At 50.5% G+C, this 13,526-nt stretch overlaps 1 protein-coding gene across 1 annotated transcript in view; it reads right to left on the minus strand.

Annotated features, from left to right (window-relative positions):
• The window catches only part of LOC139256799 (acidic phospholipase A2 PA-3-like), a 26,065-nt gene extending 21,892 nt beyond the window's left edge, over positions 1-4,173 (minus strand). Inside the window, exon 1 of the mRNA XM_070874314.1 lies at positions 4,134-4,173. Coding sequence (XP_070730415.1) covers positions 4,134-4,173 — 40 coding nt within the window. The remainder of the gene's footprint in view (positions 1-4,133) is intronic.
• Positions 4,174-13,526: the final 9,353 nt, after the last annotated feature.

Below are 13,526 nucleotides of genomic sequence, written 5' to 3' on the forward strand. Positions count from 1 at the left end.
AGTGAGAGAGAGAGAGAAACAGAGAGACAGAGCTAGGGACAGAGCGAGGGACAGAGAGAGAGAGAGAGATAGGGACAGAAGGAGAGAGTCAGAGTCAGAGAGAGAAAGAGAGACAGAGAGAGCGGGCCAAAGAGAGAGAGAGAGGGACAGTCAGAGAGAGAGGAATAGAGAGAGAGAGACAGAGAGAGAGAGCGAGAGAGAGGAGAGAGAGAGAGGGAGAGAGACAGAGACAGAGAGACAGAGAGAGAGAGAACAGAGTTAGAGAGACACACACACAAAGCGGGAGGGAGAGAGAGAGATAGACCGTGTATCAGTGGTTCTCCTCCTGTTTACAACACCAAGCGCCCATGGGCGTTCTACACATAACGATCCCTCGCTCACTCGACAGGCTGTCATTGGGAGCTGTCTGAACCTGCGCCGAGGCAGCCTAATCCCATCTCATTTGCAACCCCGTCTAGACCCGAGCAGCGCCTTTGAAAGCCTGCCAGCCTTTAAGCTTCGCTAATTCTGCACATGGTGCTGATCGCGCACTTCTACAGCGGTGAGGGAAGCGGGCGTGTGTCGACGGGAGACCTCCAGCGTGACCCCACTGCAAACCTCCAGCTCTGAGACCCACTCAGGGGCAGGTCAGGGCACGTGGCAGGCTGTGGTATCAGGGGCCCCACTGTCCGCTTTCCAACACTCCACCAGCTCCAAAATGGGACATGAAGAAAGAACCTGCATTTATATAGTGCCTTTGTTGACCTCAGGATGTCCCAAAAGCACTTTACAGCCAATGGAGTGTAGTCCTTGTTGTCATGTGGGAAATGCAGCAGCCAATTTGTGCACAGCAAGCTCCCACAAACAGCAATGTGATAAATGATCGGATAAGCTGTTTTAGGTGTTGGATGAGGGATAAATATTGGCCCAGGACACCTAATGGTAACCAGGGTGGGGGCAGGGGAATGGAATTATTCACTCCTTTCCAGCCCCATCTCACCCCTGTATCAGCTGTGGCTCAGTGGGCAGCACTCTCGCCTCTGAGTCAGAAAGTTGTGGGTTCAAGTCTGACTCCTGAGACTTGAGCACAAAAATCCAGGCTGCCACTCCCAGTGCAGAACTGAGGGAGCCCCGCCCTGTCAGAGGGGCAATACTGAGAGAGCGCCGCACTGTCAGAGGGGCAGTACTAAGGGAGCGCCGCACTGTCGGAGGGGCAGTACTAAGGGAGCGCCGCACTGTCGGAGGGGCAGTACTGAGGGAGCGATGCACTGTCAGAGGGGCAGTACTGAGGGAGCACCGCACTGTCGGAGGGGCAGTACTGAGGGAGCGCCGCACTGTCGGAGGGGCAGTACTAAGGGAGCGCCGCACTGTCGGAGGGGCAGTACTGAGGGAGCGCCGCACTGTCGGAGGGGCAGTACTAAGGGAGCGCCGCACTGTCGGAGGGGCAGTACTGAGGGAGCGATGCACTGTCAGAGGGCAGTACTGAGGGAGCACCGCACTGTCGGAGGGGCAGTACTGAGGGAGCGCCGCACTGTCGGAGGTGCCGTCTTTCGGATGAGACGTTGAACCGAGGTACCGTCTGCTCTCTCAGGTGGATGTAAAAGATCCCATGGCACTATTTTGAAGAAGAGCAGGGGAGTTAGTTGTCCTGGGGCCAATATTTATCTCTTAATCAACATAACAAACAGATTATCTGGTCATTATTACACTGCTGTGTGGGAGCTTGCTGTGCGCAAGTTGGTTGCCGCGTTTCCCACATTACAACAGTGACTACACTCCAAAAGGTACTTCATTGGCTGTAAAGCGCTTTGAGACGTCCGGTGGTTGTGAAAGGCGTTATATAAATGCATGTCTTTTTTTCTTTCAATCTGACCGAGTGCAATTTTAAACGGCAGATGACAAGACAACCCGTGCTGATGAGGTCCTCGTTCACGATGCAGGCGATGATATCGTTCTGCAGAAATGGTTATTATTGAAGGGATGGGCAATAAATGCAGGCCTTGCCAGTGACGCCCACATTGGGAGAATGGATTGAAATATAAGCTCAGAGCGGGTAAGGGGGGGTTAGGTTCCCGTCCCTGAAGGACATTTCGTCAACCAGTTGGGTTTTTACGACAATTGTTTTTTTTTTATGCCAATCCGCAGACGCCCAGATTTAATTGAGCTCAATTTCACAAGTTGCCCTCTTGGGGATTTGAACGCCTGGCACCTCTGGGTTGCTGATCTGTGCGGTCTGTTCCTGTGTAACCAGAGGCAGCCTTAAACCTCACCCTCCCCTTCCCCCAGACACACGCTACAGGGGTAACTGGATCACGGCTGGGGACCGCTGTACGTTGTCCCACCCTTGCCCCGGTGCAGTAAAGGCCAATTCATAGACTCACAAAAATTTACAGCACGGAAGGAGGCCATTTCGGCCCATCGTGTCCACACCGGCCGACAAAGAGCAACCCAGCCTAATCCCACTTTCCCGCTCTGGGTCCGTAGCCCTGTAGGTTACACTTCAGGTGCACATCCAAGTACTTTTTAAATGTGGTGAGGGTTTCTGCCTCTACCACCCTTTCAGGCAGCGAGTTCCAGATCCCCACCACCCTCTGGGTGAAGATATTTCCCCTCAAATCCCCTCTAAACCTCCCCCCAATTACTTTAAATCTATGCCCCCTGGTTGTTGACCCCTCTGCCAAGGGAAACAGGTCCGTCCTGTCCACTCTATCCAGGCCCCTCATAATTTTGGACACCTCAATCAGGTCTCCCCTCAGCCTCCTCTGTTCCAAAGAAAACAGATCCAGCATCTCCAACCATTCCTCATAGCAAAAATTCTCCAGTCCAGGCAACATCCTCATAAATCTCCTCTGTACCCTCTCCAGTGCAATCACATCTTTCTTGTAATGTGGTGACCAGAACTGCACGCGGTACTCCAGATGTAGCCTAACTAGTGTTTTATACAGTTCAAGCATAACCTCCCTACTCTTGTATTTGTATCTTGGCCATGTGCAATTAGGAGCATAGGAACAGGAGGAGGACATTCAGCCCATCAAATGTATTGCCCCATTCATGCTGATCTGTACCTACCCGCGGTACATCCCTAGCCCTTGATATCTCTACCCAACAAATTGATCAATCTGCTGCCCTTGGTGTTAAAGGTAATTTCTCTCCTAAATAGCCAAGCTCTAATTTTAAGATTATATTTTATTCATTCATTCAGGGTCGCTAGCAAATCTGGCGTTTATTGCCCGTCCCTAACTGTCCTTGAGAAGGTGGTGGTGAGCCGCCTTCTTGAACCGCTGCAGTCCGTGTGGTGAAGGTGCTCCCACAGTGCTGTTAGGGAGGGAGTTCCAGGATTGTGACCCAGCGACGATGAAGGAACGGCCGATATATTTCCGAGTCAGGATGGTGTGTGTAGTATATATTATTAGTTGATATCGGGGTTCAAACCCAGTGTACCACTCCACCCCACGGTGACTTCACTTCAAACTGATTACGTATGACGTGCTGTGAAATCTTTCTGACAGACTCAATAAGACAATGTAGAAATAGCCTTTCATTCTTTCCAAACCAGCCAAGCTTCCTCCTCCCCATGTTTGGTGCCTTCAAAAACTTACATATAAGTTAGACATAAGATCAGTAACTGTGTTCCATATTGCAAATATACCAGCTCTCTAACATTGAATCTTCCTCGTCCGGGCTGCATAGGTAGCAAAGGAAGACCATTCAGCCCCTTGAACCTGTTCCACATTTCAATGAAATCACAGCTGACCTTTTCCTCAACTCCATCGATCTGCCTTGGCTCCGTATCCCTCGATACCGTCACCCAACAACAGTCTATCGCTCTCAGTCTTCAAAACTCCAATGGACCCCAGCATCGATTGCCCCGGTCACGCACTCACAAATGGCCCATTGTTAAGTACCTCTCTCTGACCTTTTTCCCTTTCACAGAGTAGCCTCATCTCATCTTCACAGTGAGGAGCGAGTGAGGTGGCGAGAGGTCACACCAGGCTTGGCGTTGGGCACTGGAGGGCGATCGGGGTGGAGCTGAAGACAGAATTTGGAATTCCTAAAGAGAAAAGCCCCTTTTAAACGAACGCAAACCCACACGCAGCAGAGAGAAAATACAAATGACCAAGCGAGCTTCCAGACAGAGAAAATGTTGACGTTACCATGTAGGACGGCCAGGGAGAGCGGGAAGGTAGTCTTCATGGCAGCGTGGAGATGGGTTGTGTATATCTGGACTCGGGCTGCCTTTCTGGGCTGCTATTTCAACTTCTTTCAACCTGTTGGGTTGATGTGCGGAGCAGCAATGGGTGCTGGGACTTGTAGTCCCGCTGCCCAATGGGTCAATTCCTTGGCAGCAACTTTCCCGGGGGCGACTACAACTCCCAGGGTGCTGCCAGTCTACAAAATGCTCACCTTCTCCCTGGAAACCATGACAACCATCCCTTGTTATCAAGCCAGCCTCATGAGGTGGGATGCGAGGAATGTGCAGTCGCCTCTAATCCTTGTTAGATGACACAAACAGCTGCAGCCGCCAACGAGCCGGGTCTTGCTGCGTGTTGGCGTGTCTCACTCTGCACAGCCACTGCCTTATCGTACAATCTGCTCCCGTGGCTTTTACAGCATTATTCCACTGCACCAGATTCTAGTGTTCCCAGGGCAGGTAGTGTAGAGGTTAGATACAGAGTATGGCTCCCTTTACACTGTCCCAACAAACACTCCCAGGGCAGGTACAGGGGGTTAGATACAAAATAAAGCTCCCTCTACACTGTCCCATCAAACACTCCCAGGGCAGGTACAGGGGGTTAGATACAAAATAAAGCTCCCTCTACACTGTCCCAACAAACACTCCCAGGCAGGTACAGGGGGTTAGATACAGAGTAAAGCTCCCTCTACACTGTCCCATCAAACACTCCCAGGGCAGCTACAGTATGGGGTTAGATACAGAGTAAAGCTCCCTCTACACTGTCCCATCAAACACTCCCGGGGCAGGGACAGCACGGGGTTAGATACAGAGTAAAGCTCCCTCCACACTGTCCCATCAAACACTCCCGGGGCAGGTACAGGGGGTTAGATACAGAGTAAAGCTCCCTCTACACTGTCCCATCAAACACTCCCGGGGCAGGGACAGCACGGGGTTAGATTCAGAGTAAAGCTCACTCTAAACTGTCCCATCAAACACTCCCAAGGCAGGTACAGCACGGGGTTAGATACAGAGTAAAGCTGCCTCTACACTGTCCCATCAAACACTCCCAGGGCAGGTACAGCACGGGGTTAGATACAGAGAAAAGCTCCCTCTACACTGTCCCGATGTTGGGGAAGTCCAGATCCAGGGGACACAGTCTGAGGATAAGGGGTAAGCCATTTAGGATTGAGATGAGGAGAAACATCTTTACTCAAAGAGTTGTTAACCTGTGGAATTCTCTACCACAGAGAGTTGTTGATGCCAGTTCGTTGGATATATTCAAGAGGGAGTTAGATATGGCCCTTATAGCTAAAGGGATCAAGGGGTATGTAGAGAAAGCAGGAAAGGGGTACTGAGGTGAATGATCAGGCATGATCTTATTGAATGGTCGTGTAGGCTCGAAGGGCCAAATGGCCTAATCCTGCATCTATTTTCTATGTTTCTATGTTGCTATGTCCCATCAAACACTCCCAGGGCAGGTACAGCACGGGGTTAGATACAGAGTAAAGCTCCATCTACACTGCCCCATCAAACACTCCCAGGGCAGGTACAGCACGGGGTTAGATACAGAGTAAAGCTCCATCGACACTGCCCCATCAAACACTCCCAGGGCAGGGACAAGGAGTTAGATCGAGTAAAGCTCCCTCTACACTGTCCCGTCAAACACTCCCAGGGCAGGTACAACATGAGTTAGATACAGAGTAAAGCTCCCTCGACACTGTCCCATCAAACACTCCAAGGGCAGGTACAGCATGGGTTAGATACAGAGTAAAGCTCCCTCTACACTGTCCCATCAAACACTCCCAGGGCAGGTACAGCACGGGGTTAGATACAGAGTAAAGCTCCCTCTACACTGTCCCATCAAACACTCCCAGGGCAGGTACAGCACGGGGTTAGATACAGAGTAAAGCTCCCTCTACACTGTCCCATCAAACACTCCCAGGGTAGGTACACCACAGGGTTAGATACAGAGGAAAGCTCCTGTCATGTATTCAACTATCATTGTAACCCATGTATAAGCTGACCTAAGTTGTACACCTTGAGAACATTGACCACAGGGGGCGAACATGTGGGAGACACTCCTAACCTGGACCTTCAGGTATAAAAGGGGAAGCTCCACCCACTTTCATCACTTGAGGTCGTGGTAATAAAGGTAACTGGTCACAGAGTGACCTTCTCTCAAGTATGGGCCTCGTGTGCATTTATACTGTATAGTAAGGACATATCATTGGCGACGAGAAACTGGGATTTAAACCACGCGAGCATGGCCACTAGCAGCACAGATGAGAGGTACTGTGTTGGTGATGATTGGGACGACTTTATTGAGAGACTACAGCAAAGTTTCGTCACTAAGGAATGGTTGGGACAGGATTCGGCCGACAAACGCAGGGCTCATCTCCTGACGGTTTGTGGATCCAGGACGTACTCCCTGATGAAGACCTTCTAGCGCCAGAGAAGCCGGCGGACAAGACATTCGAAGAGCTCAGTAAGTTGATCGGGGAACATCTTAAACCGGCGAGCAGCATGCACATGGTGAGACACCGGTTTTACATGCACCGGCGGCGAGAAGGGCAAAGCGTTCCAGACTTCGTGGCAGATCTCTGGTGATTGGCGAGCCTATGTAAGTTCCCAGATGCATGCAGAATGGAGATGCTGCAAGACTTTTTTATTGAGGGCATCGGACACGCTGGGGTTTTCAGGAAACTGATTGAGACCAAAGACTTGACCTTGGAAGCGGCGGCTCTGATAGCCCAGGCATTTATCTCAGGGGAGGAAGAGACCAGAATGATGTATGACAAAAATCTTGGCTCAAATGTGGCAAACGACCAGGGAGTCACCATTGTTAACGCGGCACACAGTTCTCTAGGCAGACTAGGGCAATCGGATATGCCCTAGCATGTAGTCAAGCCCAAAGGGAGAATTCAACAGACAATGGCTAGCTGAACGGCGATTCATGCCATCGCAATGGACAATGCGGCCAGTAATGGGGCCATCAACACCTGTTAATGGTGCGCTTAAGGACAGTTACAGAGACAGTCAGAGACGATCAACGAGTAATGGACCTTTTGTTTCCAACAACAGGGCCTCCAGCTCATGCTGGAGGTATGGAGGCAAACACCCAGCCAGAGCTTGCAGGTATCAGCAATATACCTGCAGAAACTGCAACGTCAGCTCCACTTGGCGTGTATGTGCAGGAAGCCTGCAGCCAGGTTGATGTACGAGGAGGACGGGCCCGATGTAAGCCCTATGAGGCCAAATGAATATTGGGGGAAATCGTTGGAAGCTGAAGTTCAGCGAGTTCATGTGGAGCACATATACCAGGACGCCACCGATAATGATGAAAGTGCTCCTCAATGGCATCCCAGTATTAATGGAGCTAGACACGGGGGCCAGCCAGTCCCTGATGAGTATCAAACAGTTCGAAAGGTTGTGGGTATCCAAGGCCAGGAGGCCAAAATTATTGCCGATTGAAGCACAGCTACGGACATATACAAAGGAGATCATTCCGGTGCTAGGCAGCGCCACGGTAGTCGTGACCCATAAAGATTCGGAGAACAGGTTGCCACTCTGGATTGTCCCGGGGGACGGTCCCGCACTACTGGGGAGGAGTTGGCTTGCTGTCATGAACTGGAAATGGGGTGATGTCAATGCAATTTCTTCTGTGGAGAGAGTATCATGCTCACAGGTCCTGGGCAAATTTGGCTCATTATTTCAACCCGGAATCGGCACTTTCATGGGGGCCAAGGTAGTGATTCATATAAACCCGGACGCCAGGCCAGTACACCACAAGGCCAGAGCGGTGCCGTACGTGATGCGGGAAAAGATAGAATGCGAATTGGACCGCCTGTTGAGGGAAGGCATCATCTCGCCAGTCGAATTCAGTGACTGGGCGAGCCCGATTGTGCCGGTGCTCAAGGCGGATGGGTCGGTCAGGATATGTGGCGATTACAAGGTCAGCATCAATCGGGTGTCACTCCAAGACCAGTACCCGCTATCGAGAGCGGAGGACCTCTTTGCGACGCTATCCGGTGGCAAACATTTTTCAAAATTGAACCTGACCTCAGCTTACATGACCCAGGAGCTGGCGAGTGAGTCGAAGAAGCTGACCACCATCACGACACACAAGGGGTTGTTTGAGTATAACAGATGTCCGTTCGGGATTCGTTCGGCCGCCGCGATCTTTTAGCGAAATATGGAAAGCCTCCTCAAGTCGATTCCAAGGACGCTGGTTTTTCAAGACGACATCCTCATCACGGGTCGCGATACTGAAGAACACCTCCACAACCTGGAGGATGTGCTACGCAGACTGGACCGGGTAGGGCTGCGACTGAAAAAGGCAAAGTGCGTCTTCTTAGCTCCAGAGGTAGAATTCCTGGGGATGAGGGTAGCAGCAGACGGGATCAGACCTACTGCGTCCAAAACGGAAGCGATCCAGAGAGCACCCGGACCCCATAACACAACGGACCTGCTTTCGTTCCTGGGGCTACTGAACTATTTTGTTATCTTTCTTCCCAAATTGAGCACGCTGCTAGAGCCGCTACACGTGCTCCTACGCAAAGGTCACGATTGGATCTGGGGGGACAGCCAGGAAAGGGCTTTTGATAGAGCACGCAATTTGTTGTGCTCCAACAAACTGTTAATGTTATATGACCCATGTAAGAAACTTGTTTTAACGTGTGATGCGTCGTCCTATGGGGTCGGGTGTGTGTTGCAGCATGTGAATGCCAATGGTCAGTTACATCCTGTAGCTTATGCCTCCAGAATGCTGTCCCAGGCAGAAAGGGGCTACGGGATAGTAGAAAAGGAAGCGCTAGCATGTGTATATGCAGTAAAACAAATGCACTAGTACCTGTTTGGCAGGAAATTTGAGCTGGAGACAGATCACAAACCCCTAACGTCCTTTTTGGCTGACAACAAGGCCATAAATGCGAAAGCTTCGGCCGGCATACAGAGGTGGGCACTTAGCCGCCTATGACTACACTATTCGGCACAGACCGGGCACTGAAAACTGCGCCGATGCACTCAGCAGGCTCCCACTAGCCATCACTGAGGGGGCAACTGAGCATGATGCTGAAATGGTCATGGCTGTTGAAGCTTTTGAAAGTGAAGGCTCACCTCTGACAGCCCATCAGATTAAAGTCTGGACACACAAAGACCCGCTACTGTCTTTAGTTAAGAAATGTGTCCTGAATGGGGACTGGGCAGCCACATATGGGGCATGCCCTGAGGAATTTAAACCGTTTCATAGGCGCAAGGATTAACTCTCGATTCAGGCCGATTGCCTATTGTGGGGAAACCGAGTAGTCATGCCCCAGATGGGCAGAGAAGTGTTTATCAGAGAACTTCACAATGAGCACCCGGGCATTGTCATGATGAAGGCAATTGTCAGATCACACGTTTGGTGGCCAGGGATAGATGCGGACCTGGAACTTTGTGTTCGCAGGTGCAACACGTGTGCTCAGCTGCGCAACGCACCCAGGGAAGCCCCCCTTAGCCTGTGGTCCTGGCCCGCCAAGCCATGGTCATGCATCCATGTGAACTACGCAGGTCCTTTCATGGGAAAAATGTTTTTGTTTGTAGTAGACGCCTACTCCAAATGGATTGAGTGTGCCATTTTAAATTCAAGCACATCCTCTGCCATGGTAGAAAGTCTACGGACAATATTCGCCGCCCATAGTCTACCGGACGTCTTGGTCAGCGACAATGGCCCGCGCTTCACAAGCACTGAATTCCAGGACTTCATGGCAGGCAATGGAATTAACCATGTCAGAACGGCACCGTTCAAGCCGGCCTCAAACGGCCAGGCAGAACGAGCAGTGCAGATAATCAAACAGGGGATGCTCAGAATCCAAGGGGGTTCCCTAAAAAGTCGCTTATCATGCCTCCTGTTGGCCAATAGATCCCGACCACACTCGCTCACAGGGGTTCCAACCGCAGAGCTGCTAATGAAAAGGATGCTCAAAACCAGGTTATCCCTTATACACCCTACTATGAAAGAAATTGTTGAGAGCAGGCGTCAGTCACAATGTGACTACCATGACAAGAATGCGAGGGCACGATGTATTGATGTCAATGACCCTGTTTTTGTCCTTAATTACGCTGCACGACCCAAATGGCTCGTAGGCACTGTGGTTGCCAAAGAGGGGAATAGGGTTTGGTAGTTAAACTTACCAATGGACAAATCTGCCGCAAACACATGGATCAAACTAAAAGGAGGTTCAGCAACCCCATAGAAGAAGCAGAGGAAGAACACGATGTAGAGTTTACTCCACCACAGGTGACTGAACACCGGAACCAAGTGGAGGAGAGCCCAGTCACTGTGGGCAGTCCGGACAGGCCTGAGGCACCGCAAACAGCAGACACTCAGGCCAGCGGCCAACAACTGGAGCCCCAACTCAGGCGCTCTACAAGGGAGCGTAAACCACCAGAGAGACTTAACCTGTGATCCCAATAAGACTTTGGCGGGGGAGGTGATATCATGTATTCATGTAACCCATGTATAAGCTGACCTAAATTGTACACCTTGAGATCATTGACCACAAGGGGGGTGAACTTGTGGGAGACACTCCTAACCTGGACTTTCAGGTATAAAAGGGGAAGCTCCACCCACCTTCATCACTTGAGGTCTTGGTAATAAATATAACTGGTCACAGAGTGACCTTCTCTCAAGTATGGGCCTCGTGTGCATTTATACTGTATGGTAAGGACATAACAGCTCCCTCTACACTGTCCCATCAAACACTCCCAGGGCAGGTACAGCATGAGTTAGATACAGAGTAAAACTCCCTCTACACTGCCCCATCAAACACTCCCAGGGCAGGTACAGCATGAGTTAGATACAGAGTAAAGCTCCCTCTACACTGTCCCATCAAACACTCCCAGGGCAGGTACAGGGGGTTAGATACAGAGTAAAGTTCGTAAGAATATAAGAATATAAAAATGAGGAGCAGGAATCGGCCATATGGCCCCGCGAGCCTGCTCCGCCATTTAATATGATCCTGGCTGATCGGAGGGGCAGCACGGGCCAGCCCAGACCGTGCTATATGTGGGCGCACTAGGTCCGTGCAGCAGAGCTGGTCTCCAGGCATCTTGGCTAACCCTTGCCACTGGACCAAGACCTCGCTCTGTCGAGCCCGTGTGGTGGCTGGTGTGCAACGGTCACCCCACATTAAAAAAATCCACCCACAGGCATCTTCCACCCTTCAGGATGTAGTTCGGGATCTGGAATATTGGGTCCTTCATTGAAACACCTGTGAACTCATCCCTTTTTTGGCTTGGAAGCAATTCATCCTCATTCGTGCTGCGTGGAGAGGTTCGGGAGGTGCGTCGGAGAGGTCTATAAAAAGGCCCAACGTCTCTGAGGCTCGGGAGTTCGTGGTGAGTTCGGAGAGGCGAGCTGGTGCAGCCACACGGAGAAGGCAAAAAAGAAGTAGAAAGAAATCGAAAGGTGATGTCACAGCCAAGCAGATAAGTGATTGGCTGGTGATTGGTAAGTAGTTATTCTTTTTCTTTCTTCATCAGTAAGTAACCTTTAGCATTGTTGTTGCCCAATTAAGTTAATCCAAGGGTTAAGTCATAACATGAGAGCTCGGACACGTGTAATGCTCCTCCTGTACTATGTGGGAACTCAGGGACGCTTCCGGTGTCCCTGACGACTACGTGTGCGGGAAGTGTATCCGCCTGCAGCTCCTGACATACCACATTGCGGCACTGGAGCTGTGGGTGGATTCACTCTGGAGCATCCACGATGCTGAGAATGACATGAATAGCACGTTTAGCGAGTTGGTCTCATCGTAGGTAAAGGGTACACAGCCAGATAGGGAATGGGTGACCAACAGGAAGAGCAGTGCAAGGAAGGTAGTGCAGGAGTCCCCTGTGGTCATCCCCCTGCAAAACAGATACACCGCTTTGGGTACTGTTAAGGGGGATGACTGAACAGGGGAAGGGCAGCAGCAGCCAAGTTCATGGCACCGTGGGTGGCTCTGCTGCACAGGAGGGCAGGATAAAGAGTGGGAGAGCAATAGTGATAGGCGATTAAATTGTAAGAGGAATAGATAAGCGTTTCTGCGTCCGCAACCGAGACTCCAGGATGGTATGTTGCCTCCCTGGTGCAAGGGTCAAGGATGTCTCGGAGCGGGTGCAGGATATTCTGAGAAGGGTGGGTGAACAGCCAGTTGTCATGGTGCATATAGGTACCAACGACATAGGTAAAAAAGGGGATGAGGATCTACGAGATGAATTTAGGGAGCTAGGTGCTAAATTAAAAAGTAGGACCTCAAAAGTAGTAATTTCAGGATTGCTACGTGCCAGTCAGAGTAGGAATCTCAGGATAGCTCAGATGGATACGTGGCTTGAGGAGTGGTGCAGAAGGGAGGGATTCAAATTCCTGGGACATTGGAACCGATTCTGGGGGAGGAGGGACCAGTACAAACAGGACGGTCTGCACCTGGGCAGGACCGGAACCAATGTCCTAGGGGGAGTGTTTGCTAGTGCTGTTGGGGAGGAGTTGAACTAATATGGCAGGGGGATGGGAACCTATGCAGGGAGACAGAGGGAAATAAAAGGGAGACATAGGCAAAAGATAGAAAGGAGAATAGTAAAAGTGGAGGGTAGAGAAACCCAGGGCAAAAAACAAAAAGGGCCACATTACAGTAAATTTCTAAAGGGGCAAAGTGTGTTAAAAAGACAAGCCTGAGGGCTCTGTGCCACAATGCGAGGATTATTTGGAATAAGGTGGACAAATTAACTGCGCAGATAACAGTTAATGGATATGATGTAATTGGCACCACAGAGACATGGCTCCAGGGTGACCAAGGCTGGAAACTCAACATCCAGGGGAATTCAACATTTAGGAAGGATAGACAGAAAGGAAAAGGAGGCGGAGTGGCATTGCTGGTTAAAGAGGAAATTAATGCAATAATAAGGAAGGACATTAGCTTGGATGATGTGGAATCGGTATGGGTGGAGCTACGGAATACCAAAGGGCAGAAAACGCTGGTGGGAGTTGTGTACAGGCCACCAAATAGTAATAGTGATGTTGGGGAAAGCATCAAACAAGAAATAAGGGATGCGTGCAATAAAAGTACAGCAGTTATCATGGGCGACTGTAATTTACATATAGATTGGGCTAACCAATCTGGTAGCAATGCGGTGGAGGAGGATTTCCTGGCGTGTATTAGGGATGGTTTTCTTGACCAATATGTCGAGGAACCAACTAGGGGGCTGGCCATCCTAGAGTGGATGATGGGTAATGAGAAGGGACTAATTAGCAATCTTTTTGTGCGAGGCCCCTTGGGGAAGAGTGACCATAATATGGTAGAATTCTTTATTAAGATGGAGAGTGACACAGTTAATTCAGAAACAAGGGTCCTGA

This window comes from Pristiophorus japonicus, chromosome 3, assembly GCF_044704955.1.
Source record: "Pristiophorus japonicus isolate sPriJap1 chromosome 3, sPriJap1.hap1, whole genome shotgun sequence".
Classification (NCBI taxonomy): Eukaryota; Metazoa; Chordata; class Chondrichthyes; family Pristiophoridae; genus Pristiophorus; species Pristiophorus japonicus.